This window comes from Fonsecaea nubica, assembly GCF_001646965.1.
Source record: "Fonsecaea nubica strain CBS 269.64 chromosome Unknown Scaff16, whole genome shotgun sequence".
NCBI classification, from domain to species: Eukaryota; Fungi; Ascomycota; class Eurotiomycetes; order Chaetothyriales; family Herpotrichiellaceae; genus Fonsecaea; species Fonsecaea nubica.
This window is the reverse complement of record NW_019173689.1, coordinates 266,326-292,994: the sequence shown is the minus strand read 5'-3', so window position 1 is coordinate 292,994 and position 26,669 is coordinate 266,326. Positions and strand designations below refer to the sequence as shown.

The following is a 26,669-nucleotide window of genomic DNA, read 5'->3' as shown; positions in this document are numbered from 1 at the left end:
GACAAGACGGGAAACTGTTGTGGCAGTCGAGAAGAAGGATAGCACAATGAAGAGACAGAGCACCAGAGGTAGAAGTCTTCGATATTTGTTTGCGTCCCCATACCTAGTATGTAATCAGGTACCCGAGTGAGCGTGGTCGGCCACTGAATCTCCGACTGAATCTGAGCTGGAGGAAGCTTGGCGCCTGCCCGCGATGCCCAGGGTAGGTACTTGGGGGGCTTGGAGGGAGGGTGCCCGCTGGTGCCCGCATTTTAGAGGCTTAGTTAGTGGTGTTTAGGGACCACTGGGGACCTGGTTTGGGTGGCCAAGCTCCGGTCTGGGGCCTGGACTGTTTTTTAAGATTCCATTAGGTATCGTAGAGCAACTGCGTGCATGCATGATGATCCTGGACCATCCTGACCGTTTTGTCCACAACATCACGTATTTTCCCTTTGCTGTGTCTTGACACCGAGCAAATAGCCTTGCAGTTTGCCTCGTTCTCTACTTTCCTTTGTACATACTCCTCTTCTTAACCCTTGCCCGCCTTCTTCCCTTATTATCATTCCCTTTTCTTCGATGGACTTTCCTGTTTGATCGTGAGGCTGACTCCCGACCAACCGACCCCTTGTTGATCCCCTTCACTGTCACACTGTACATTATCCTGTCGACGATTCAGCCTTTCCATGGTAACCGCTATTCCCCAGCCGGCACGGAAGCAACGAAACGTCTTGCTATAGACAGATTGGATTGGAGTATTGGTGTCGCATTGGGACTGGAGACTCCTGTGGTGTGGGCGTGACTTTTGTTAATTCACTGCGATCTGTATGTGTGTTGTCCTTGCCACTTCACGCTCGACTCTCTCACCACTCACCAGTGAAACTATTCTGACCGCTTGGCTACACCAGTTCATCTTCAAATAATTCAACAGTTCACATAATACCGTCATCTATTTCTTCTGCAGGCCGGACTATTTCGCCAGTACAACTTCGCGCCGTTTCTTGAATGGTCCGCTTGGGAAAGTCGCGCCTCCTGCACAGACACTGAGGAGTTGGGGACATCGCGTGCAACGTCCTCCTCCAAAGTGGCTCTTATACCTCAAACCCGAGCATGTCTTCACCCTCCGATGGGCAAGACCCAGAATCGCCGAAAGGCACACCACAGAGACCGCGGGCTCCTACAATTAGTATAGACGATACCGCTGTCAACTCCCCTCCTTCCCCCGAAGACCCTCCCAGTGCAGTGTCCGACAAGCCTGGGCCTTTACCACGAATACAAACATCTGGGCTGGAATCTGAGCCTACCCTCTCCTCCCCACTTTCAGTGTCGCCAACTGATGTTCGACCGTCCTCGGACACTCGCGAGTCGCGTCCCACCTCTCCTCACAATGTTTCCTCTCCCAGAGCCCAGTTTCTCGATGGAGCTGCCCACAACTTCCTTGCTGTCCCCGGCTCAAGAGCAAGGGCTACATCAATGGAGTCTCAAAACTCGGCTTCCACGTCCGAATTCGGGGGAGAAACACAGATTGCGTCAACTATTTCCGGAACGGATGATGTACGCAAGAATTCGTTAGCCAACAACGACGATATCATGAACGATGCAGAGGCGCTGAGGCCAGATCCTGGAACGGAGGCGGATTTTGAGGTTGAAGACAACAAGTTTGCATTTAGCCCCGGACAGCTGAACAAGATGATCAACCCCAAAAATTTAGCCGCCTTTCATGCTCTCGGTGGCTTACGAGGTCTAGAGAAGGGCCTGCGGACTGACCGTCACAGCGGTCTAAGTGTGGATGAAGTTGGCTTGAGTGGCACCGTCGACTTTCAAGAGGCTGTTCAAGCAGGCGCTGAGGCTGAACAACACTACGGCACTGTAAAGAGGACGGCCACTTCCAACTCGCTAACGGCACCCGCAAAGATTTCCGAAAACTCGTTCGCGGATCGAAAACGCATTTTCAAGGACAATCGCTTGCCGGAAAAGAAAGCCAAAACCTTCTGGCAGCTCGCGTGGATTGCCTACAATGACAAGGTGCTCATTTTGCTGTCTGTTGCCGCCGTTATCTCGCTCGCACTAGGGATCTACCAGACTGTCAGACCTGCGCCCTCAGAAGAGCATGAAGCTCGAGTCGAATGGGTCGAAGGCGTGGCTATCATGGTTGCAATTTTTGTTGTAACTTTCGTGGGCGCGTTGAATGACTATCAGAAGGAGCGTCAATTCATTAAATTGAATCGTAAGAAGGAAGAACGCTTTGTGAAGGTCATTCGGTCTGGAAAGTCCCAGGAAATCTCGGTCTACGATGTCTTGGTCGGGGATGTTATGCACCTGGAGCCGGGTGATCTGATACCCGTGGATGGTGTCTTCATTGAGGGTCATAATGTGCGATGTGACGAATCTTCAGCGACCGGAGAATCCGACATTATCCGCAAAACCCCAGGTGACGAGGTCTTCCACGCCATTGAAACTCATCAGAATTTGAAAAAGATGGACCCGTTCATCCTGTCCGGCGGCAAAGTCTCTGAGGGTGTGGGCACATTTCTTGTGACGGCAACCGGTGTCAATTCGAGCTATGGAAAGACCTTGATGTCGTTGCAAGACGAGACTCAGACCACCCCCCTCCAGGTGAAACTGAATGTTCTCGCCGAGTACATTGCGAAACTCGGATTGGCTGCTGGTCTTTTACTCTTCTTGGTGCTTTTCATCAAATTCCTCGCGGAGCTCAAGAATATCGATGGCGGTGCTCAGGGCAAGGGTCAACGTTTCCTCCAAATCTTCATCGTCGCCGTCACCATCATTGTGGTGGCAGTCCCAGAAGGCTTGCCCTTGGCTGTTACGCTGGCCCTTGCGTTTGCGACGACGAGGATGCTCAAGGACAACAATCTGGTACGACTCCTGCGAGCATGTGAGACTATGGGCAATGCTACCACTGTGTGCTCTGACAAAACGGGAACACTGACGCAAAATAAAATGACGGTTGTCGCGGGTACGTTGTCTACAGCTTCTAGATTCGGCGACAAACAACAACCCATTGAATCTACAGCCACTGGTGATGCGAAGGTTCCAGGTCCTACCGTGGCACCCAATGACGTTTCCTCGGCCGAGTTCTTTGCTACACTTTCTGAAGATACTAAGTCACTCCTCAAGGATTCGGTTATCCTCAACACGACAGCATTTGAGGGTGAAGAAGAAGGAAAGAAGGTGTTTATCGGATCCAAGACTGAAACAGCTCTGATCCAATTCGTCGTTGATCACCTTCCCATTCAGTCCATTGGTGAAGAACGAGCGAATGCAGAAATCGTCCAGATGGTTCCGTTCGATTCTGGTCGCAAATGCATGGCTGTGGTCATCAAACTCTCTAACGGCAAATATCGCATGATGGTGAAGGGAGCATCTGAAATCCTCATTTCTAAGTGTACCAGGATCGTCAGCGATCCCACAAAGGCACTGGTGGATGCACCCATGACTCTAGACCAAATGGAGGCATTGAACGGCATTGTCAGCAACTACGCGTCGCGGTCTCTGCGTACTATTGCTCTGCTCTACCGAGATTTCAATGAATGGCCGCCGCGAGGTGCTGCTTCTGCGGACGACAAGAAACAGGCCGACTTCGATAAAGTCTTCAAAGACATGGTCTTCCTCGGCGTTGTTGGTATCCAAGATCCCCTTCGCCCAGGCGTTGAGAAGGCCGTCCGCGATTGTCAAGTTGCTGGTGTATTTGTGCGCATGGTAACAGGTGACAACATTATGACCGCCAAAGCGATTGCAACTGAATGTGGTATTTTCACACCGGGTGGGATTGCTATGGAAGGGCCAGTGTTCCGGAAACTGAGCTCAAAGCAGCTGACGCAGGTTATTCCACGTTTGCAAGTACTTGCCAGATCAAGCCCCGACGACAAGAAGCTTCTCGTTGGACATCTGAAGAAGCTCGGAGAGACTGTGGCCGTCACTGGTGATGGTACCAATGATGCTCCCGCGCTCAAAGCTGCAGATGTTGGTTTCTCCATGGGCATCGCAGGCACAGAAGTCGCGAAGGAAGCGTCGGCTATCATCCTTATGGACGATAACTTTGCATCGATTGTAAAAGCCATCTCTTGGGGCAGGACCGTCAACGACGCTGTCAAGAAGTTCCTTCAGGTAAATCCCTTCAGTCACGCTGGAAGACTAACGATAGGCTGACAACGACCCAGTTCCAAATCACAGTCAACATCACGGCAGTCTTCTTGACCTTCATTTCAGCCGTTGCCAACGATGACGAAAGCTCTGTGCTGACGGCTGTACAACTTCTGTGGGTCAACCTGATTATGGACACTTTCGCTGCCCTCGCCCTCGCCACGGATCCTCCCTCCCCCTCAGTCCTACAACGACGACCGGAGCCGAAATCAGCACCGTTGATCACAGTCACAATGTGGAAGATGATCATTGGGCAGTCGATCTATCAGTTGGTCGTGACACTGGTCTTGTATTTCGCCGGGGAAAGTATCCTGTCCTATCAAACGCAACATGAAAAGGATCGCCTTCAAAGTACAATCTTCAATACGTTTGTATGGATGCAAATCTTCAATCAATACAAGTGAGTGAACTTCTGGCCATAATTGACGTTAGTCAAACGCTGATGATATCCAGCTCGCGACGCCTGGACAACAACTTCAATATTTTCGAAGGAGTGCTTCGCAACTACTGGTTCATGGGAATCCAGATTATCATTGTCGGAGGCCAGTGCTTGATAATGTTTGTTGGAGGACAAGCCTTTTCGATCAATCGAATCAACGGAGCTCAATGGGGCTACTCGATTGTTCTTGGTGCACTCTCTGTACCCATGGCAGTCATCATACGATTGATCCCCGACGAGTTATTTGCGAGATTCATACCCCATTTGCCACGGAAAAAGAAGCGGGGTCCAGATTTTGTGCTCGAAGACGACGAAAAGGTGCAATGGAACCCTGCGCTGGAAGAGATTCGAGAAGAGTTACAGTTCTTGAAGAGAATCCGTGGCGGTCGCATATCGGAGCTCGCTTACAAGCTGCAACACCCACGAGATACATTTCTACCACGCTCACGCAGTCCGTCACGCTCACGATCCAACAGCGACTTACCGCAGACACCAGATGGGGAAAATGTTGTATCAGAGACACTAACAGGATCCCCAATCACCCCGGAAAGACTAAAACGCCGGGCAAGATCGAGTTCGAACTCGGTATTTGGGCCTGCCACGGCAATGGCTGGAATCATTGCAGGAAGCGTCGCTGGAGGATGGTCACCGATCGAGAGACGACCCGAGGAACAGGAAACAGTGCGTTTCACGAGAGCTCGATCTCATTCCGGTGTGGAAGGGACGAGTGGTATGGAAATCCATCCAGCAACACCGGCAGAGGATCCAGTTTTTGCCAGCTCGGCTCCACGGGTTGGCATCCCTCCCAGCCAAGATCCTGAACTTGCTCCGCATTTCGATCTTGCACCACCGCACAGTCCTACTGGACGACCCAAAGGCTCACATTCACGACAAGGATCTGCTGTGTGAAGCTGAAGCTATGTCTATTGTGGTGATGTGCAGGGATGATTTGCTTCGATGGGAGCTACCACCCGAGGTAGCCATTCCGTTGCAGGCAAGATGGCATCCAACAGCAATCTATCCGCTTTGGGAAGAGCCGTGCTTCGATACTCACAAGATAGACGACAATCCAAGGCCGTGGGTCGCTTGAAATGGATGTTGAATTTGCGTTGCAGCCAACCCGGAGCGTCCGATGGAATCTGCGCGCTAAGGCTGAACGCAAAAAAGGGGCTACACGTTTCTGCGCTCTAGCGCCAGCTGGATCTGCCAAGACGGCCGTAAATATGGGTGTGGAAATGGATAAGGGACTGGATCAGCGGGTCAAGGCCAATACGGGATACGAGAGTGTGGAAGAAACAAAAGGCTGGCTGGGAGCAGGAGCCACAACCTGCGAAGCACAGGAATGTTTGGCTCCTGTACAGCACATAGAACATAGCGCTTCTCACCACATGTTCCCTTATTAATAATAGGATATGATGAGGACGAACAGTGCAACCTGATCATGGAAGACTTGAGCAAAGAGGATATTGACCTGGCACTAACACAGGCGTACCACCAATACTCCCTGTTCTCGTATATTCGAGTGATCGAGTGAGGTAAAGGGGCAGGGCAGATGCGGTGGAATCTTGCCCCCGAGGCTGCCCCGTGAGGCTGTGAACCGAGGCAAAAAACCCCCATCGCATCCCAAGCCGCATGTCTACTCTCGGTTGTTGCCAATGGAGGCCAGGCATTGTCTTTTTTAAACTCCACATGCGCTCCCATATTATCTCATCGCACTGCTACGTCCGCATCTCGCTCTTCGCTTTGTCGTATCCGCCGGTCACGGGCGGCCCGTTTATCGCTTCGTCTTGCTGGATATCTTGTTGTTGGGGAACAATGGCTTCTGGGCGGCCAACGTTAAATAGAATTGGGCTCTGCATCCCTCGCTCAACGTCTCTTTTCAACCAGCCTGCGACCAGGAATTCCCTCTCTATCCGTCTATATTGTACTTCTCCTGCACACACTCTCTACCCTCGGTTCAGCGCTCACAGGCCGAACCACCTTGCCACTGGACAATTTTCAGCACCCACCTCGTCATCCGTTCGATTAAGAGCCTTTCGATACTCAAAACCGATACAGAAGACTACGTGGAGTTCATATTCTACAGGTGGGTGACATTAAAGCCAGTGTCAGTCCTGACGGATTGCTGATACACGAGGCCGCAGTTGTCGTCCACAACAAAGGACAAGCCCGTGTCCGCCGGACAATCAGCTTCATCCTCATCAGCACCACCTTCTTCGCAATCGGTGCCTATTTTGCCATTACCTACGCCCCTCCGATCCCCACGCCCTTCATCATGGGTTCAATGCCCTCGGACGCCGAAACCCTCGAGCTCTACTCCCCGGACAATGACTTTGCACGCGAAGTTGACGAACACATTAAAAATTGTGCCCTGGCACAGTCCCTGAGGGCCAATCCCGATTTTGTCGAGTCAAGACCGCACCTGAAAATCCCCGAAGAGCTGAGATCACACAATCTGACGGCAGGGACATTGGCGGGCCCAGGAATGATCGTGGTGCCCCCGTACTACTTTAATGAAAAAGGCGGAAAATCCATGGTGCAGATATTCTACGTCGGCACGGATGTTTCTGGACACCCGGGGATCGTGCATGGAGGGTTTCTGGCCACCATGCTCGACGAGGGGCTGGCGCGGTGCGCATTCCCTGCCATGCAGAATAAAGTGGGCGTGACTGCCAATCTGAACATCAACTACCTCAAGCCGACGATGGCGGGTCAGTTCCTGGTGCTGCGGGCCAAGACGACGAAAGTCGAAGGCCGCAAAGCGTGGGCTGAAGGGTGGATTGAGAGTCTTGAAGTTGCCGAAGGAGAGGAACCCGTGAAGCTGGTCGAGGCGACCGCCCTGTTCGTTGAGCCAAAACACGCAAAGGTACGTCTGCTGTGACAATATTCATTTGATGCGGGCTGCTGTGACTGACAATCCGCGTCATAGGTATTAAAATCTCTTTACAGGGTCACCACATGACCTCAGCGTAAAGGATACCGTGGTGTTGGAAATTGTCGACTATTCTTTTCCCTCCAAGACCTTATTGTGCTCAAGTCGTTTCAAGAAGAGTATCAAAAGCGATTAGACTATGGAGAGTGGAGTACATACTGGGGACCTTTGCTTTGCTGGGTAGGAGATGGGTTGGGGATATATGCCCATTTGAAGCTTGCGATTTTGAACAGATGGCTAAGATGGCATGGCGGGCATGTTGTCAATGAGGCTGGGAGCGATTTGGCTCATTTAGAGGTGTTTGTGACTTTTTTTGATACGTACTAGAGCCGTGCCTAGATTATGTGTACAAGAACACTGAATATGAAGAGCAAGAATTGAAAATCAAACACATGGCATTGGCTTTTGGCCGCCATCAATTTTTGTCACCAGACGTGTGAGCTGTCGTGATCGCAAGGTGGGATGTCGCAAAGGATTATTATCAACAACCTCGGAGGCAAATGACGAGGCGAGGCGGGCTTGACGAAGAGGAAGATGATGACAGGTCAGATTCTATTCTAGAGTAGCCCGAAACGGCAAAATCGCGGCAGCAAGGCGAAATAACGTAGGTCCCAGCGAGACACTTCCTATCTCGACCCATTATTATTCCTACTCGTCCATGATCCCGGCATATTTGTCCCCGATTTCGAAACGCTTCCAGGAACTCCACCGATGGGCGAGAGGGGGGTGGGGGAGAGCGAGGAAATGTTCTTGGTCGACGGCATATCAGTGGCATGACGATCCCGCATACGTCGTATGATGGATGGAGTCCTGACGAAGAGGACACATCCCAGTAGTTTTTGCATCCAATGCCCTCGATGGGAATATTCCTCGGTGTCCTCGCTCGCTGACTGCTTGCTACCTTGGTATGTTTTGTCAACCACCGCTCCGTGTGACCCATACCTTGCTCTGTTGCCGAAAACAACACATGGAGGAGGAGGGGAAGACGGGCTTCGTCGTGTTCTTGTTCAAATGGCTGGCCTCAGTCTGTCCTGGCACCCTAGATCGCTGATGTAGAAGCGTGTCCCCCCTCCCCTGGCTCTTTGCATTCTCCCCCACCACCCCCTTGCCCCTCCGAGAAGTTCGGTTGCATGTTGTTTGGTTGGGGGACTAGAAGATTCGATCGTCAATGGGGCTTTTTCTGGGGCGGGCTGCCATCTGCGAACAAATGACGTTGCAGGTAATAAAAATCTAGAATCGACAATGCTTGCGTCTTCACTTGTTGTGCCGAGGGTGTCGAGGTTCCCAACCCCTTGTCATGCCCAAAACTCATGTGTCTTTCGCTGGACATTGCCCAAACAGTGCAAATCCGGTCGCTCCAACTAGCCGTTCTAAGAAAAACGCAAGGAAGCTCACAGACCAACCGCAAGAGAGCTAATAAATCCCTGGCTGGCTAGACGCCGATTTCCGGCGGGGGCTTATGCGCTAATCCTACCTTGGCATATGGGTAGCGAGGTAGGAAGGTACCTGGTATTTGATTCACTTGAGGGGTCTCCCTTTCACTTTGCTCTGTATAAAGACGCGGGGTAGTTCTCTCCCTTCCCGACATGTCTCTTGCTCTCCTCTCACCTTCACGTTGTACTTCTCTTCGACTGTCTTTTCCTCTCACTAGACTGACAAGAGCATCTGCAGCCATGGCTTCGTCTAAATGCCCAATGAGAGAGGCCAATGTCGCCGGTGGCGGCACCCGCAACCGCGACTGGTGGCCAAACGACCTCAGACTCAACATCCTCCGCCAGCACACTCCTGTCTCCAACCCCCTCGACAAAGACTTCAGCTACGCACAAGCCTTCAAGAGCTTGGACTATGAAGCTGTGAAGAAAGATCTCCACGCTTTGATGACAGACTCTCAGGACTGGTGGCCCGCGGACTTTGGTCACTATGGTGGTCTCTTCGTTCGAATGGCCTGGCACAGTGCTGGTACCTACCGTGTCACCGACGGTCGTGGTGGCGGTGGTCAAGGTCAACAACGCTTTGCTCCCCTCAACAGCTGGCCCGACAATGTCAGCTTGGACAAGGCACGCCGCTTGCTCTGGCCCATTAAGCAGAAGTACGGCGACAAGATCTCCTGGGCGGATCTCATGCTCCTCACTGGCAACGTCGCCCTCGAATCCATGGGTGTCAAGACCTTTGGCTTTGCTGGAGGTCGCCCAGACACCTGGGAGGCTGATGAGTCTGCCTACTGGGGCGGCGAAACCACCTGGCTAGGCAATGACATTCGTTACTCGGAGGGCCACGCAGGCATCGCGGGTGACGGAGTTGTCGATGGTGATGAACATAAAAAAGATCACAAGGATATCCATACCCGGGACTTGGAGACTCCGCTCGCAGCTGCGCACATGGGCTTGATCTACGTCAACCCAGAAGGCCCTGACGGCATCCCCGACCCTGTTGCTGCCGCTCGAGACATCCGCACTACTTTTGGCCGCATGGCTATGGACGATACAGAAACCGTTGCCCTGATTGCCGGTGGCCACTCCTTCGGTAAGACACACGGCGCCGGTCCTTCGGACAATGTCGGCAAGGAACCACAAGACGCTCCCATCGAGCAACAGGGTCTGGGTTGGGTCAGCAAGTATGGCTCCGGCAAGGGCCCGGACACCATCACCAGCGGTCTCGAAGTCACCTGGACCGGCACTCCCACTAAATGGAGCAACAAGTACCTCGAATATCTCTTCAAGTACGAGTGGGAGCTCACAAAGAGCCCTGCTGGTGCCAACCAGTGGGTTGCAAAGACAGACGACTTGATCATCCCCGATGCCTATGACCCGAACAAAAAGCACAAGCCAACCATGTTGACAACCGACCTTTCCCTCCGTTTCGACCCCGCATACGAAAAGATCTCACGTCGTTTCCTTGAGCACCCAGAGGAACTCCACGACGCTTTCGCTCGTGCCTGGTTCAAGTTGTTGCACCGTGACATGGGTCCACGATCCCGCTGGCTCGGTCCGGAGATCCCGTCCGAGGTCCTGATCTGGGAAGACCCTCTTCCTCCTGCCAACCACCCCATCATTGACGAGAGTGACATTTCCAGCCTCAAGCAAAAGATTCTGGCCACTGGCATCAAGCCTTCCGACCTGGTGACTGTTGCCTGGGCATCGGCTTCAACCTTCCGCGGCAGCGACAAGCGGGGCGGCGCCAACGGTGCTCGCATTCGCCTCGCTCCCCAGAACAAATGGAAAGCGAACAACCCCCAGACGCTGACTCAAGTGCTCAGCGCTTTGGAGAAGGTACAACAGGAATTTAACAGCTCCGCAAGCGGTGGCAAGAAGGTGTCACTGGCGGATCTCATCGTCCTTGCAGGCAGCGCTGCTGTGGAGAAGGCTGCCGGCATCCCTGTTCCTTTTACACCTGGGCGCACTGATGCCACTCAAGAGCAAACCGATGCCCAATCTTTCGAACACCTCGAGCCTTTGGTTGATGGATTCCGCAACTATGGCAAGGGAACAAGACGTGCCCGCACCGAACACTTCCTCATCGATAAGGCACAGCTGCTGAACCTCTCTGCGCCTGAAATGACCGTGTTGGTTGGTGGTCTACGTGTCCTGAACGCCAACTGGGATGGTTCTTCTCATGGTGTCTTTACCAAGCGCCCTGGTCAACTGACCCCCGACTTCTTCACCAATCTCCTCGATATGGGCACCACCTGGAAGGCCGCCAGCGCTGATGAGGAACTCTACGAAGGCATCGACCGCAAGACCGGCCAGAAGAAATGGACTGCCACTCGCAGTGACCTTGTCTTTGGCTCACACGCCGAGCTACGTGCTATTTCCGAGGTATATGCCAGCGCGGGTAACGAGGAGAAGTTTACCAAAGACTTTGTTGCCGCTTGGGCGAAGGTGATGAACTTGGACCGATTCGACGTGGCTTCCGCTCAAGACCCTGCAAGAGCGCGTCTATAGGCGAGATGAAACACGCTTTGAAGAAGGGAGAACTATGATAAGCATCGTCGTGCCGTAAGTCGCTTTATCATGCGGTTTGGAGTCGGGGCAGTGGGCAGTCAATAAGTTCAATCGGTTAGCAGGCTCAATGAACTGCAACCGTACTAAATAGCAATACAAAATGTACCAGCTGAAATATGACTTTGCATTTTCGATCTATTTCAGATGATAAAGCTGAGTTGTAAGAGCACTAATGGGATGCCCAAAGGGTGTAGAACAACGTGGTGTGCATGCCTATGAGATGGAAATGGGCATGACGCACCCCTCCCACTGGGAGCTTCGACACGCCAATCATCATATCGCAGCGGGAGAGCTCCATGTCCGCCAACTGCACCATCTAAATAGTTCACCCGGATCTCTGCGAGCAATCGACCCCAGTGCAGCCTTTCTCTCTCATGCATACTCGTATGGACCTGTGGGACTGAAAGCTCCTCGTATTTTGTATACTCTGTGTCTCTCTTCATCTCGCTCTCCCCCCCGGTCCCGAGCACCCCAAACCTCCCAATCCAGGCCCCAGCCCGCAACCATCCCTCTACCATGTCTGCCAAATATCTCTTCATCTCGGTCCCCTCGAGTATAACCCCTTCGGGCCACAAGGACGACGCGATCGCGTCGGTCCAGAAAGCCGCGAACCCGTCCAACGGCGACGTCCTCCCATTCTCCATCCCGGAGTTCAAGATCGGCACGCTCGATGCCCTCTTACAGCAGTCGGAGGAACTGGCCAAACTCGCGGCGGTTTGTCACGGAGTGGTGGGGAAGGTCGGGGATACGTTGAAGAATATCCTGGACGGGGACGAGGAGAAGATTGCGATGCACAAGAACGTCAATGACAGTACGTTTTCAGAATGCGACTGGAACTTGGCCCGTGTATGGCGGATTTGCGGATTGAGAGGGCTGACTTTTTTGATTGCTGGGCCTATCCAGAGCCACTCGAGCAATACCTCCGGAGTTTCTCGTGGAACAAAGTCAAATACCGTGCCGACAGGCCGCTGTCGGAGCTGATTGATCTTCTACAAAAGGTAATGTTGCTGCTCCGAGAGGTTTGGTGACCGACCATTGCCCTGCTGACTCTGACGGGGGGAACAGGAAGCCAATTCGATAGACAACGACGTTCGGTCCAAGTACAACCAATACAACTCGCTCCGCACGTCTCTTCAATCCCTCGTTCGGAAACAGACGGGAAATCTCTCGACGAAATCTCTCGCCCCTCTCATCACAGACCCCAAACTCCTGGTTCAGAACCAACACTCGGAGCATCTGGAGACACACCTGGTCGCCGTGCCTAACGCCAACGTCAAGGAGTTCTTGAGGACCTACGAAACGCTGGCGCCCATGGTGGTCCCGCGCTCGGCGACCTTTGTCGCCCAGGACCAGGAATACAGTCTGTACGCGGTGACGTTGTTCAGGAAGCATGCGCCAGAGTTCGTGCACAAGGCCCGAGAGCGGAAGTGGGTTCCAAGAGACTACAAGTACAAGGAGGGCGGCAAGGAAGAGGAGGAAAGGGAGGTCAAGAGAGTGGAAGGCGAGGAGAAGAGGGTCTGGGGAGAAACGCTGAGGTTGGGTAGGACGGGCTGGAGCGAGGCGGTCATGTGTCTCGTCCATGTGATTGTGCTGAGGGTCTTTGTCGAAACCGTCCTAAGGTACGGCTTGCCGCTGGATTATGTGGCTCTTTTGATCAAGGTATGTTATGCCGTTGACAATCCCAGCTTCTGGAGCCATCCTACGCTCTTGCTCTCCCAGAAAATGCCAAAGACCAGATGCTGACGAAGGCCCCGAACCCCATTAGACGGACTCCAAACGCGAAAAGAAGGTCCGTCAAGGCCTGGACAGCGAATACTCGTACCTCGCCGGCAACGCCTTCGGCAGAGACAAGAAGGGCAGAGTAGTCAAAGACGAAGGGACAAGTCAGCAGGACATGGTCGCCGGTGGAGACCAAGGAGAGTATTCGGCTTATGTATGTTACGATATCGACGTCGACTGATTTTGCGAGAAGCATGTTTTGTTGAGAGTGGCAAGCGAAGAAGCAGCAAGGAGAGAGAGGTTTTGAATCTCTGGGTTCAACGAGGAAAATCCAGGGAATTGCTCATGTCTTTTACAAGGGACTTTTACAAGCTCTCACCCAAACGGAAGAAAGATATATAGAAAGAAGGAGTTGCATCACTGGGGTCCTGTCCGACCGTGTCGGAACATACGGCAAGATCTTTTTGACAAGCGAGTCTGCGGTCGAGGTGAAGGTACGGGACAGGCAGGAGAAGGTCAATTATGATATTCTCTCTCTCTCTCGCCCGTCTTCCCGGTCTTCTTGCAAGATTGTGATTCGCGAATCGTCCATGGTTCCGCCACCCACGCTTCCTTCCTACCCTTCTCGTCTCTTCCACTCCCTCAGTCGAGGTTGGTGCTGAGCACACAATTGGACTTGGACTCGCTCGGGGCCTTGAAAGTTTCGATGCAGGTGGGAAGGTATTGGAGCGTGTACCTCCAGGCTAGCCGGAAATGCATGTTCCCTTCAACCCTTCAACCATTTTCGCCTTGAATCAGGTTGACAGGAGGTAAGGGGGGAGGGCTCTTAGAAATCAAGGATTGCTCGGTGATAAGATATCGCTTTCTTCTCCTTCTCCTGTCCCTTGACCGGCACGTCTTCGGATCGTGAATTGATTCCTTGATGGTGATGGAAGGCGAGTCACGTTCGGCGTTTGGGGGGGGGGGAGGTAGGTAGGTAGGTGGTTAGCTAGGGTAAATGGACAGATCGGTTCCAATTCTCGAGATGATGGCTTTGGGTAATGTAGTCATGGATGTTGAGAGTGGCCACCAAAGGACTCATAAAATCACGTCTGAGTCTTTGAGAAATACTAGGTCATTGCTGGTCTCCCGTGGCGTCTTTGGCCGGCGGTTGACCTTGAGCCTGAGCATGCTGGGCTTGTCGCTGGCGCTGTCCATCGTAAAGTCCCGAGTAGTATCCCGCCCAGTAATACGCCATCTTGATATTTTCGAGCGTTTGGTCTGGTGAGAGGCTTGTTGCGGGTGCAGCGGGGGTGGCGGTTGGTGGTACTGAAAGGTACTTTAAGTTAGAAGAGACACGACGTCTATTGGACAGTGGTTGGAGGAAGAGGAAATGAAACACAAGGTCAAAGTAGAAGGGAAGGGAAGGGGGAGGGAATAGATGGGAAGAGGCCCGTACCTTGCACGTTCTCGATAGCACTGGTTGGGGGTAAGCTTGGTCCTATAGTTGGAGCTGTTGTCGTCGTTGTCGATGGCTGTTCCAATGTTGACCGAGGTGGATGTTTCTGCTGTCCTTCCGGCTCGTCTAACAAAGATTTGAATTGATCCATAGCAGCTTTACGTCTCTGCTCGAGACCATCCGGGCTGCCTTCGGGGTCATCCTCATCTGCCACTTCGCCACTCTCGGATCTGGTGTCACGAGCACCAGCATCGGCAGTAGTCTCGTTTTCATCGGCGGCCGCTGCTGCAGCCGCAGTTGCGGTGTCAGCCGGTGTCTCTGGATGGACAGGTCGCCACTGTCCGCCCATGTCGACATCAGCGTCGGTATTCTCGTCGTCGAGTTCGCCCATCTCGGCCTTTCGGAGGATCTCTTCCACGTCTTCGCCCCGCGCGTGGATGCTGTGGTAGTACTAGTGTTCCACGTTAGAGGCAGAAAAGAAAAAGAGGCCAAGGATTGAGAGATAGATAGTAGAATGTGATTTGTTTGTCGGGGGACTTCATCTGTGTAGTGCTTATATGGTATAATCCCCATGAAATCATGCAGTATTCTCTGCTGTAGCTTGGCGAGGTGGGAATTTGGTGGACTGTTAAGAAATTTGTTCATACATACCTCGTACTCTGCAACAGCGTCGTTCCACGACCGGATCAGCGCCGAATCGTCCCATATCTCGGCCTGACTGAGCTCTCCCTTTGTCAGGTGGCTGGTCTTTTGCTTTTTCCTTCTTGTCATTGTCACGGCGGGTGCCTAAGAGAAGATGGAGAGAAGTTTATAGTGGTGTATGTGAGGCGCCCATGCAGGATGTGTACGCAGTTACCGTGTTACAGTACATGAAATGGATTCTGCTGGAAGGCGAGGTTGATAGGCGAGACAGACAGACAGCCTTGCGATGCCAATTTTTGAGCTAGAGACGCGATTGGGCAGCCTTGTCTGTCGTCCACCACAAGGCTCTGGGTGCTCACACTGCCACTTGCACACGACCAAGTTGATCACTCTTCATACCACCAAACACATTACACGTCCTGCAATATTTTGGTCTCGTGGCGAAAAAGGTATTTCTGATTATTGCATTCAATACTTTCAGGCTCCACCGGCCCGGGAAACACACGCGCGCGCCTTTTCCACCGACTTGTTTGACAACCTCGCAAGTCATTTATCTGGGTCTTTGCGATAAGAAATATTAAACACCTCCACGATCTACCAACAGAGCATCCGTCATCTTCATTCTGCGAACCTCAAGAGACCGAACGGGCTCTCGGGATAACCAGCGATCCACAGACCTGTACGACTTTTACAATCCTCTGTCCTTGTCATCCACACACGCACGCACGTGTCCACCCTCTACCAGATAATCCTCGAGTCCCTAAATCAAGCACTCCTCCAAAAATGACATCCCACCCAACAACACCTTCTCCCGGCCTCTATCAAAGTCGTGCCTGGACGGTCCTCGACGCACTGTACCTGTGGACCCTCGTGATCTTGCTCGCCCCATTCCTCTTCGTCGACATGCACGTCCCTCGTCGCTTCGCCCCGGCCCAGGGACGGACACCCAACGGGGAGTCTTTGTTGTGACTGAATCCGTATCTGATCAACCTGTCTGTTTGTGGGAGGTCGTAGATCCGCAGATACGATCTGGTTTGGGACTCCAAAGGAAAATCGGCGTCAACCCAGTTCGACTCGTCCCACGTCAAACGCGACAGCTCTAATCATCTGGCACTATAATGCACCCAGAAGGGCAATGCTCCAAGTGGTCGAAGCCACTCATATCCTACAAAGTGCTGGACATTCAATGCGAACATTAAACAGACCCTTGTGATGGACGAACAGGTATGAGAATATTAACTAAATGGGGTATCTATATCCAAAAAAGTGTAAAGAGCAAAGCGCTCAGTCAACAAACCCAAGCTTCCTTAGCTGCAAGTCCAATAAGCCCGATACTCGTACAAATTGGGTTCCACAATATATCATCTTTAGCTCAGCTCAGCTTCGAGAGAAGAAGCGGGAAATGGTGCAAAATCAGTTCAAATCGCTCAGTTCGGAACTGTCGTCCTCGTCGCTCAAAAAATGCAAGCCAAAACACATGAATAGGTGCAAGTCGAGTATACAAGGCAGCAGGATAGGAAGACATGGGTACCGAAGCGAGTGGTGATGCCGAATGCCAAAACAATGTGTCGCTGTATGCTTGCAGGATCGCTTCCTGGCATACAACAAAGTCGGGCGAGGAAGAAAGCGCTGCTTCTGGACGGCATGTGCATGTCCATCCCAGCAGACATCCTCGCCCAAAGGCGTCATGATCTGGGCGCAACATCTGGCGCCACTTTTGTTCCCCCCGATACTTGGGGGGATCGAGTGCACAAGGTGGTCCTCCACCTCAGAAAAGACCTCCGAGGAAGCTCCTCCTCTTGCTGTCATTCTTGCCGCCGAGTGCTGGACGCCCGTCCCAAGTTTTGACGGGCGCCTCCTCATAGCCATAGCCGCGACCATCAGACTGTTCGCGGTCTCTGCGCCGACGTCGTTCTCTTCGATCTCGCTCCTTGTCTCGCTCGTCACTGCCTCCACTGGCGGATTTGCCCTCGGCGCGACGCGAGTTCTTCTTGCGAGCACGGTATTCTTCGATTTCTGCGTCCGTCATCCCTGCATATTTGTCGCGATGGCGACCATTGCGTTTAGCCCCGGGCCCCTCGTCCGCTGCTCGTGGCTTTTCGCCACTCGGATCGAGGATTGTGCCCTCTACAGGTGGGAGGTCGGGTGGCTCGTCAGCTTGAGAGTTGACCCATGAGCTGGTCTTGTTGGCTGGGGGTGCGATTCCTTTACCGCTGCCACTTCGAGATTCGTGATATTCTTCAACCAGGACGCTGGATCTCTTGCGGCTCGACCTCTCTTTGTCTTTGTGTTTCCGATCATCTTTCGGTTCTTTCCGCTTTCGTCTTTCCTCCTCTTCTGCATAATATGATCTGCGACGATCGTCTTTCGAAATATCGCGATTGACTCCTTGCTCAGCCTCGAGCTGCGCACGGAGTCGCCGGCGCTCTTCCCGCCGGCGGTCGGCTTCTGCGTTCGCCTCTGCCTCTTCTTGTGCCGCGCGTGCTTCTCGGGCGGCACGTCTAGCCCGCTTTTCTTCGCGACGCTTCTCTTCCTCCTCTTGTTCTCGTCTTTCACGCTCCCGAGCTTTGCGTTGACGAGCTTCGAGATCCGCCTTTTCACGCTCTCTTCTTTCCTTCCGTTTGAGCTCCCGCTCGACGCGATCGGCTTCTTCTGCCTGGTCACGCGCTTCACGTTTGGCCCTTCTTTCAGCCCGTCGAGCTTCCATGTCGGCATCTGTTTCAGCGGGCGCATCTGTGGTGAATTCGTCCCCGTCCACAACTCGGGAACGCCTCTTTGTTTTATCTTTGGGCCTGATAGGTAGGTCTTCCCCATCTGTCAGAGTGTAGCTCCGATGTCGCTGTCTGTCCCCGTCAAAAGAACGAGAACTGCCAAAGAAGCTGCCAAAAAACCCTGTCGACTTTCTCGGGGCAGTGTTGCTTCTCTTCAATGCAGGCGGATGATCTACAAACGCCATGTCGTCGGGTCCGCTTGTCACCAAGGGGTCTGCATGTGTAGGGCTCTCGACCATGACAACATCATCGTCCTGAGAGATATTTTTGCTGTGTGACTTGATCTGCGTAAAGGAAACCCGTCCGTCAGCATGAAGTTCTTTATCGAAATCCGGCGACCAGGACGGGCGGAACACGTGGCCTAGATTTAACGAGGAGGGTCGTGCACCTACCTCTTTCTTTGATCTGGAGGACCTAGACTTTGGATTTTGTGGGACAGCCACGCTATTCACAACCGGAGGATCGTCGTTGGTATGGATCATGACCATGTCATCATCGTCAATGGGGTATGGGTCTGGAACAGCTAATGACGGCGGATTAGCTATCATCTGGCTGCCCGCGGTCATTATCGTTGACTTACCTGAAGATTTCCTCTTCACCGATGGACGGCGTTCGACCTTGCTAGACTTCATTCCCATGAGCTTGGCGGCTTTGTCGGTGACCTGGGGTTCATCCTCAGGTGGAGGAGACGCGAAACCATCAATGGATTGACGGCGAGACGACGGCCTTGAACTGCCCGCACTGCTTGGTCTTCGACTGGTGGTCTTGGAACGCGGCATAGCCGACGGCGGTGGCCCTCCAAACATGAAGTTCGAAAACGAGGTACCACGCGCGGCCTTTGGTCTCTCGGCCTTCTTGGACTTGGCCTCCTTATCAGATCCAGATGACTTGGAGAGCTTTTCAGCTTCTTTCCTGTCCTCCAGTTCCTTTTCTTTCGGAGTCCGAGTGGACTTGGTCCTGGTCAGGCCGGTTGGTGATTTCTCCTTCTTTGGTGGTGGCGGCGGCATGTCGTCCTCGTCTTTTGATTTGTCTTTGGTAGCTTTCTTCGCCGGAGGTGCTGCACCCCAGAATCCCCAAGAAGTGGTTGCGGATCGTTCAACTCTGGGCCGTTCCTTCTTGGATGATTTCTTGTCTTCGATGGGCGGGGAGGGGGCCTTAGGCGCTGTCTCTCCCTCAAATAGGCCTATGTCGTTTGTCGCTGACTCCTTGGGTGTGGTCGTCTTGGATTTGGCACTCTTTTTCCCAACAGTGGTGGCCTTCGCCTTGGGCTTTTCAGGTGATGTGGGCGATAGGTCGAGGACGTCGTCGAGAAAGTCGTCGTCGTCACCAAACGCGCCAGGGAAGCTGCCAGGGATGGAGTCTTTTGATCTCTTCTCTTCTGTGACCAGCGACGCGTCTTTCTTGGAGGCCTTGGTCGTCTTGCTGGCAGAAGCTGTCTTCGTCTTTGAGGCTGGGGCCTTGTCAATATACGTCCTTTCCTCTTTCGGCGATGGCGCGTCGTCTAGTGGAGGCAATTCCTTAGTCAGCGAAGCTTCGGCCTTGGACTTTTTCTTGCTCTCTTCTTTTTTGCCCTCCAGAGCCTTGATGCGATCGGCGACAGAGGAGCTGGTTTTGGTCTTTGTCGAGGTGAGCATTGCCTTTGCGGCCTTGGAAGTAGAAGAAGGCTTTTCAAAGTCAAATCCCGAGTCCAGATCTCTCGAGAAGTCGGCTAGCGCGTCATCCTGATCGGGCCACCCCTGCTGGGTAATTTCCTTTTGTGAGTCCAAGTCCTTCTTGCCAGCTGTCTTCTTGGATGTTGACGCGCTACCCCAGAAGCCAAAATAGTCGTCCTCTTTCTTGTCTTCAGCCTTTTCCTCTTTGTTGGACGATGTCTTTTTCAGCTTCGACCCCTTCTCGGATTTGGAGGCTTGTGTGGGCTCGCCGAACATGTCAATGAGCTCGTCGGCATCCTTTGCTTTGCTGGCTTTCGCCTCCGTCTTGGACGATTTGGTAGCCTTCTTTTTCGAGTTCTTCGCAGCTTCTTCAGCCTCACGAGCGAGCCTCTCCTCTTCTTCCTTTCTAGCCTGTTCCTCCGCCTCCAGTCTGGCCTTCTCTTCTGCTTCCTTCTTCGCCTTTAGCTCCTCCCTTTTCGTTAATTTGGTGGTTGTAGTCGAAGCACCAAAACCCCACATGCTCTTTGTAGCGCTGACTGGAGTCACGTCTGGCAACGGTTCGTCGGCCGGGGCAAAGTCAAAAGACTCATCTGCCTCCTTGCTTTTCTTCGTCTTGTCCTTTCCTGTTGACAGCTTTGAAGTCGTGCTCTTTTTCGACGATGCCTTGCTTTTCACTTTGGTCAGACCTGCCCATGTGTCTCCGCCCAGGTCATCATCCATCATTTCCACCGGATCAGGCTCCGGAGTCAAACCCTGAGCTGGAGGACTTGGAGCTGGGGGAGGAAGCTCGTCCTTGCCCTTTGATTTCTTACTGCCCTTCTTCTCCTTTGATCCCCAGGAGCCCCAGATATCATCTTCAGCAGGAGGCGCGGGTTTATCAGACTGTTGAGGCACTTCGACCTCGGCGATACCTTTCTTCTTCGAGTCCTTGGCTCCCTTCTTCTTGTCTTTTGCTGACGTGGCCCAGGAACCCCAGGTGTCGTCCATCTTTTCTTCCGCTGGTTCTGGTTCGATAATGAGCTCGGGCTCGGCGGGCGGATTTTCGGTGGCTGCTCCTTTCTTCTTCGCCGCCTTCTTCTTGTCTTTCGATGAGACGGCCCAGGAACCCCAGCCATCGTCGTTCTTTTCCTCTACCGGTTCTGGCTCTACAATAGGCTCGAGCACAGGTTCTGGTTCGGGAAGTTCGCTAGTGATTCCTTTCTTCTTGCCGGCTTTCTTCTTATCCTTTGCCGTCCCCCAAGAGCTCCAGGCACTGTCGGTCTTTTCTTCCACCGGCTCTGGTTCGATGACAGGCTCAGGCTCAGGCTCAGGCTCGGGTTCAGGGATTGCGACTGCGGCTCCCTTCCTTTTTGCTTCTTTCTCTTTTTTCTTCCTTTCTTTAGCCGACAGCCCGAAGAAACTATCTTCTTCTACAACATCTGCAACTGGCGCAGGTTCCGGCTCCGGTGGGGGTGGAGGGGGTTCCTCGTCAATATCCAAGAAGCCTTTTTTCTTGGTGTCTTTGGCCTTTTTCTTTTTATCACTGGAAGAAGTAGTACCCCATGGAGACCAGACATCATTATCCTTGGACTCAGGTTCAACGTGGGGCTCGGGCATGGCTGGCTCATCGAGCACATCGAGAAATCCGCTCTTCTTGGCGTCTTTCTCCTTCTTTTTCTTGTCCTTCGCCGAAGTTGTGAACGCTCCCCAGGTATCATCTTCCTTGTCTTGTATCTCAGGAGCTGGAGGGGGAGGTAGTGGCTCTTCAACCACGTCTAGAAGTCCCTTTTTCTTCCCCTTCTTCTTATCCTTGCTGGAAAAGCTCCAAGCCGATTCCGGCTCCTCCCTCGGAATCGGCTCTGGCTCTGGAGGCGGCGGCGGCGGAGCTTCCTCCTCATAGTCAAAGAAGCCTTTCTTCTTGTTCTTCTTGTCCTTGGTGGATGTGCCCCAACCACCAAAACCCCAAGAGTCATCTCCTTTGGTGGCTTCCATCTCAGGTTCCGGCTCTGGTAATGGGTCCGGAGCCGGCGCTGGAGCTGGAGGCTCGTCGCCAGGAATAAGCAGTCCCTTTCTCCTAGCCTCCTTTTCTTTCTTTTTCCGCTCCTTTGCGGAAAGATTTGCCCACCCAGTAGTGTCAGCATATTCTTCTTTGACCGTCTCCTCCAGTGGTTCAATTTCGACAATAGGATCTGGAATCGAGGGTTCAGGACTGGTTACTTTACCCTTCTTCCCCTTTTTATCCTTTTTGCCGATTGAGGACCAAATGTCGTCTGGTTCGGCTGGTGGCTCGACTGGCGGCGGTGGCGGCTCTTCTTCAATGACGAAGCCTTTCTTGCCCTTCTTATCTTTTTTGCCCTTTCCCGTTATAGGCTCATCAGCTGCCAGAGTATCACTTGTTGTCGTCTTAGCATCAGCGGTGCTCCCGAAGTCGACAGAAGCAGACAAATCTTCGATACCCGCCTTTTTGCCTTTCTTGTCCTTCTTCTTTCCCCAAGCTCCAGACATCCAGTCGTCACCGTCATCGACTGCTTGGATTGGCTCTTGGGCAGGAGCAGGTGTGGCTAGAAGATCATCAGTGTCATTGAAATCGCCGAAAGCACCCTTTTTGGCCTTCTTGTCCTTTTTGCCTGTTCCAAATCCCCATTCGAAGGTATTGTCCATGGCTCCGTTGTCAGCAACAGTTTCCTTTATGTCAGCAGGAGGTTCTTCGATGACGCCCTTTTTCCCTTTCTTCTTGTCTTTCTTCGTCGTGAAACCTGACCATTCGTCCTCCGCAGCCACAGGCTCTGGGTCTGCTGGTGGCGGAGGCGGCGGCGCAGGATCTTCATCGTAAAATCCTTTCTTTTTCTTATCTTTCTTCGAGGTCGTGGTCCCCCAAGCACCCAGAAGGTCGTCCTCTTTTGAGCCTGGGTCCACCACAGTGGTCTCACTGAATCCATTATCTTTCTTCTTCTTGTCCTTCTTGTTGACGGTGGAAAATCCCCAAGCATCATCAGTGGGCTTGCTGTCGGCCATGTCTCCATCAAGAGCGAAACCTTTGTCGCCTGAATCCAGGTCACCAAAATCGAAACCGTACGAGGTAGTCGTCTTCTTTTTCGACTTGTTGCTCAAAGACCAGGGGTTAGTCTCTCCAAGCCCACTCGATTCCTCCTTCTTGTCGTTATCCTTCTTAGAAGCCTTGTCGTCGACTTTTCCCGTTCCAGTATCGAGTGATCCAAAGTCCCATGTTTTACCCCAGGCACCAAAGCTTCCCGCATCCTTCTTGCTGTCAGTACCACCGAAACTAAATTCTAGCTTCGGGGCACTATCATCTAGACTGATGTCTTGGAAAGCCGCGCCTGGAGGATCTGGAGCAGAAGGAAGGGGCTCGTCGATCCCCTAGCGAAGTCAGCATCATTAGGGTTAAAGTCGGTGGATGAAAGTACCTTTTTGTTCTTCTTCTTTTTATCCTTTTTGGTGGTGAAACTTGTAGTCCAGTCATCTTCCACTGCAGCGTTATTCGCCTCGTCAGCCCAGCTTAATGGGTTTGCAGCCTCTTCTTCCTCTTTCTGCTTCTGCTCCTCCTCCTCTTCCTGCCTTCTCTTTTCTTCCTCCTCTTGCTTCTTCTTGTTCTTCTTCTTGTTCTTCTTGCTGCCACCAAAGTCCCACTCTTCCTCGTCACCGCCTCCCCCATTGTTGTTGTCATCGCCGCCGCCATCGCCACCAGCGCTTCCGCCTTGATCACCGCCGCCAGCCCCAGCATCTTCACCATTGCCAGCAGCGTTCCCGTTTCCTTCGTTGTCTGACTCGGGCCATTTTGCCGGAGCAGCTTTCCCGGCTTTCTTCTTCTTGGCTCTAGACTGTACCCCGTACAAGCCACCAAAATCTATGCGAGCATCCATTGGCGCAATACGGGCCGTCGGCTTTTCATCAAGAGACAAGGATCGAGGGTGGTCCGGTGAGGTGAATACTTGTGCGTATGCTGCTGGTGCTTGCCAGTCCTGCAATGGCAGCGAGTGGTCGCTGGACAGTGAGGAGCAGCTTCCATAAGGCTGAGGACGGTCTGCTAATTCCTGCAATAAGGCTGCGACCAGCGCAGCCGCTCTTAGGTAGACATTGTAGTTTGGGGTGGAATACTGTCGTCCGTGTCAGACAAGATCCCAGTGCGAGAGAAGGAGGGGAGGGGAGGAGGCGGGATCGCAAGCTTAGAAAGAAGAAGTAGGGGCTTGCACTTGACAGATGTGCGTTAGAATGGAGTAGTGTTCTGCATACCCGTTGTCCTGGCTTGTAGTTCTCAAGCATGGCGGTGTGCATGCGATGGCGCCAATCGGCAATGCAAGGTGTTGGAGAAATACACCCAACCTCCGCCATGTCGTAAAAGGATAGTGTTGCAGGGTCAGCCTTTGCCATCTTCCACCATCTCGGGGTCCTTTGTTGGGAAAACGCGTTTTCTCTGCCGGCGGGCGACGCGGCGACCAGAGCCGCCATGCTGTAGCTGTTGCTGTAGCTGGGCAAGACGTTTCGACCGATTAAATTGGGAGAGCATTTGATGCGGCAGCGGCGACGCGAAGCAGATGGATAGAAAGCAGACAAAAAGAGAGCGAGGCTACGTCTACACAGCCTCTGGTATCGAGCGATAGAAGAATTGTGAGCAGTGGTTGAGCTGGGAAATGCAGCGTCAGGAGGTCACAAGGTGTTTGACTTGCTCATTGGTGTGCAAAACCAAACCCAGGTGCCAATGGGGCAACAGCGAAGACGAGCGGGCAAATGACAGCGGGTGTGCCACAGCGCCCCCTTGCAGTCACGCTCCTCTGGCTGCGCAGATCCCAGCAACTCAGCGACTCGCCTGGCCAGAAACAGTCAAGGGGGGAAAGCCAATACCACACCCAGGCCTAATATCTGCTAGTTATCACCCTCCCTATCGATACACAAACTGGGGGGAAAGGAAGAAAAGGAGAAATGAGGTCACTCATATACCCTCATCCAGCCGGCCAGAAATCCCACTCCTCGTTGGAAATTTTCATCAATGCCCAAACGACTCCATTCAATGCATCAATTGCATTTTGGAGAATCTGGCGGTGTTGACCTGCAGAGCCAACAACGAATGACGCGCCTGACAAGTCTCGGTGGTTATGCAGGCAAGCAATCGATGTGGCAACGAATCGCTCACCGCTACAATTACACACGAACCACCAGACAAATAGGAGAGGAGTAGATGGCAAGCCAGTTGGTGATGGGTTGGAATGCGCGAGACCAGCAAAATTAGCAGCATTCCAGCAAGACCGGGCTCTGGATGGTGGGTGGATGGGCTGTGGACCAAACGCTGCACACCACCTTAGGAGTTGTCTAGGAGTTGTCTGGCGTGGGAGATTCCCTGACACCCTGATAACTGGGAAGCGTGCTGGACAGTTGCAATTGGCCCCTATTGAGGTGAAAAGGCAATCGACCCACACAAACGTGCCCCCGATGTGATCCGAGCTCCCAACACTCATCAGGGGGTTGACTGAGTTGAGGTCGTGCAGTTATCGTAGGAACAAGGGCAGGGTAGAAGACCCTTTGACATGAATACTCTCTTGGTCTAGGCAATTGTGACTTGTTCGATGCTTGCAGAGCCGCAAACCGGTGTAGCACTCGGGTTTCTGGGTGACGGGCGCAGGTAGAATACGAGGACAACGAGACGCGATGCAGGGCAAAGTGCAGAGCCAACGCAGTTCATCGGCAGGGAGAGGGACGCCCCGTGCTCGCTGCTGCAGCCACTCGGCGATATTTCACAGGTGGAAAGAGAGCTGCCACCATCCCCGTTTTAGGCGGGCGCACCCACTGATGCATTGCCAGTCGCGACAAAACGCGCAGGGAGCTGCAGAATCCAGAGGCCGCCTCGCCGCTCAAGAGGCCAGACAGTTTGCACCATTACTATTGGCAGGAGAGGCCGACCAGCTCCTTCCTTCCTTCTTCAATAGACAAAACAAAGCCAAGATTTTCGGTCAGATTGTCTCTAGATTCGCAGCCGGGCGCATTTGCACGTTGATGGACCATCAACATGATGCCGTCATGCAGGTAGCTGGTCAGACTGGCCATGGTGGCCATGGTGGCCACTTTGCTGGACTTACTCATCTTCATCAGAACTGTAGGCGACCAGACTAAGTCCAACAGCTGGTTGTGGACGCGTAGCCGCCTTAGAAGGCTCAACCTCGTCGTCGATGCCTAGTTTATTGACTGGTGAAGCGCCCTCTGCGGCTGCATCTTGTTGATCTTCATCAGCGGCAGCTGGAGTGGCAGTATCAGCAGTAGTTGACACCTTCCTCAGCTTGGAATCAACCTCAGACTCATTGTCCTTTTCTCGACGTCTTTTCTTCTTTTTGACGGCCCACGATTCTTTGTCTGCAGGGTCTCCAGGTGTCCCGGCTTCGTTTACCCCCATTAGCGCTTGTTCGGCGGCGGCACGTTGTTTGCGAAAGACCTCGAGTTGTTCGGCCGTCTCTTGCTTGACGGCGTTCTCCTTTGCTCGACTTGATTCGAGCACAGAGTCGAGAAACTCCACTTCATCATCATCAAGGGCACGGAACTGATTTTTGAGCCGAATGGACTCCTCAAAAGCCTCCTGTTTAGCAGCTGGGGAGCACCAAAGTCACAACCGTGTCAGCATTGATCGGTTGCTGCTCCAGAAAAACCCAGATTCCTGTTCCTTACCCTTGTTTGACTGCAGTACCTCATAAAGACTCTTGCCCCCTTCTTGCGTTCCCCCGTCGACCTTCTTGAGCCTCCTCGATGACTCGACTTGTTGCTGCGCTTTCACCCAAGCATCGTCAGGTGCGTCGGCATCGGTCCCAGCTGGTACAAATCGGGACATTGTCACGGACATATATCACGAGGCCCGTGGTAAGCTGCCGGTGCTGATCAGGATAAATTCTTCATCGGGGGCTAATTCGTCGAGGCCAAGGGCGCGTGTCTGGCCGTGGGTCAAGGCCGAGTGAGAT

At 53.0% G+C, this 26,669-nt stretch overlaps 7 protein-coding genes across 7 annotated transcripts; 4 read left to right on the top strand and 3 right to left on the bottom strand.

Annotated features, from left to right (window-relative positions):
• Nucleotides 1-1,086: 1,086 nt before the first annotated feature.
• On the top strand, nt 1,087-5,488 carry AYO20_03465 (calcium-translocating P-type ATPase, PMCA-type; the record flags this gene model as incomplete). Its single annotated transcript, XM_022641768.1, has 3 exons — nt 1,087-4,104; nt 4,158-4,540; nt 4,594-5,488. The coding sequence occupies 3 exons, from the start codon at nt 1,087-1,089 to the stop codon at nt 5,486-5,488; spliced, it is 4,296 nt and encodes a 1,431-aa protein (XP_022502301.1).
• A 314-nt stretch (nt 5,489-5,802) lies between these two features.
• Nucleotides 5,803-7,552, top strand: AYO20_03464 (hypothetical protein; the record flags this gene model as incomplete). The annotated part of the gene is made up of 4 exons (XM_022641767.1): nt 5,803-5,934; nt 6,009-6,109; nt 6,638-7,445; nt 7,529-7,552. 4 exons carry the CDS (start codon nt 5,803-5,805, stop codon nt 7,550-7,552), a joined length of 1,065 nt encoding a protein of 354 aa, XP_022502300.1.
• A 1,632-nt stretch (nt 7,553-9,184) lies between these two features.
• Nucleotides 9,185-11,452, top strand: AYO20_03463 (catalase-peroxidase; the record flags this gene model as incomplete). Its single annotated transcript, XM_022641766.1, has 1 exon — nt 9,185-11,452. The coding sequence occupies one exon, from the start codon at nt 9,185-9,187 to the stop codon at nt 11,450-11,452; it is 2,268 nt and encodes a 755-aa protein (XP_022502299.1).
• Nucleotides 11,453-12,028: 576 nt separating this feature from the next.
• AYO20_03462 (hypothetical protein) lies at nt 12,029-13,472 on the top strand (the record flags this gene model as incomplete). Its single annotated transcript, XM_022641765.1, has 4 exons — nt 12,029-12,323; nt 12,416-12,510; nt 12,578-13,171; nt 13,278-13,472. 4 exons carry the CDS (start codon nt 12,029-12,031, stop codon nt 13,470-13,472), a joined length of 1,179 nt encoding a protein of 392 aa, XP_022502298.1.
• An 873-nt stretch (nt 13,473-14,345) lies between these two features.
• Nucleotides 14,346-15,440, bottom strand: AYO20_03461 (hypothetical protein; the record flags this gene model as incomplete). The annotated part of the gene is made up of 3 exons (XM_022641764.1): nt 14,346-14,539; nt 14,670-15,120; nt 15,321-15,440. The coding sequence occupies 3 exons, from the start codon at nt 15,438-15,440 to the stop codon at nt 14,346-14,348; spliced, it is 765 nt and encodes a 254-aa protein (XP_022502297.1).
• A 1,639-nt stretch (nt 15,441-17,079) lies between these two features.
• AYO20_03460 (hypothetical protein) lies at nt 17,080-24,180 on the bottom strand (the record flags this gene model as incomplete). Its single annotated transcript, XM_022641763.1, has 4 exons — nt 17,080-18,605; nt 18,663-23,091; nt 23,139-23,828; nt 23,965-24,180. 4 exons carry the CDS (start codon nt 24,178-24,180, stop codon nt 17,080-17,082), a joined length of 6,861 nt encoding a protein of 2,286 aa, XP_022502296.1.
• A 1,618-nt stretch (nt 24,181-25,798) lies between these two features.
• Nucleotides 25,799-26,542, bottom strand: AYO20_03459 (hypothetical protein; the record flags this gene model as incomplete). The annotated part of the gene is made up of 2 exons (XM_022641762.1): nt 25,799-26,304; nt 26,383-26,542. The coding sequence occupies 2 exons, from the start codon at nt 26,540-26,542 to the stop codon at nt 25,799-25,801; spliced, it is 666 nt and encodes a 221-aa protein (XP_022502295.1).
• Between the last annotated feature and the right edge of the window lie 127 nt (nt 26,543-26,669).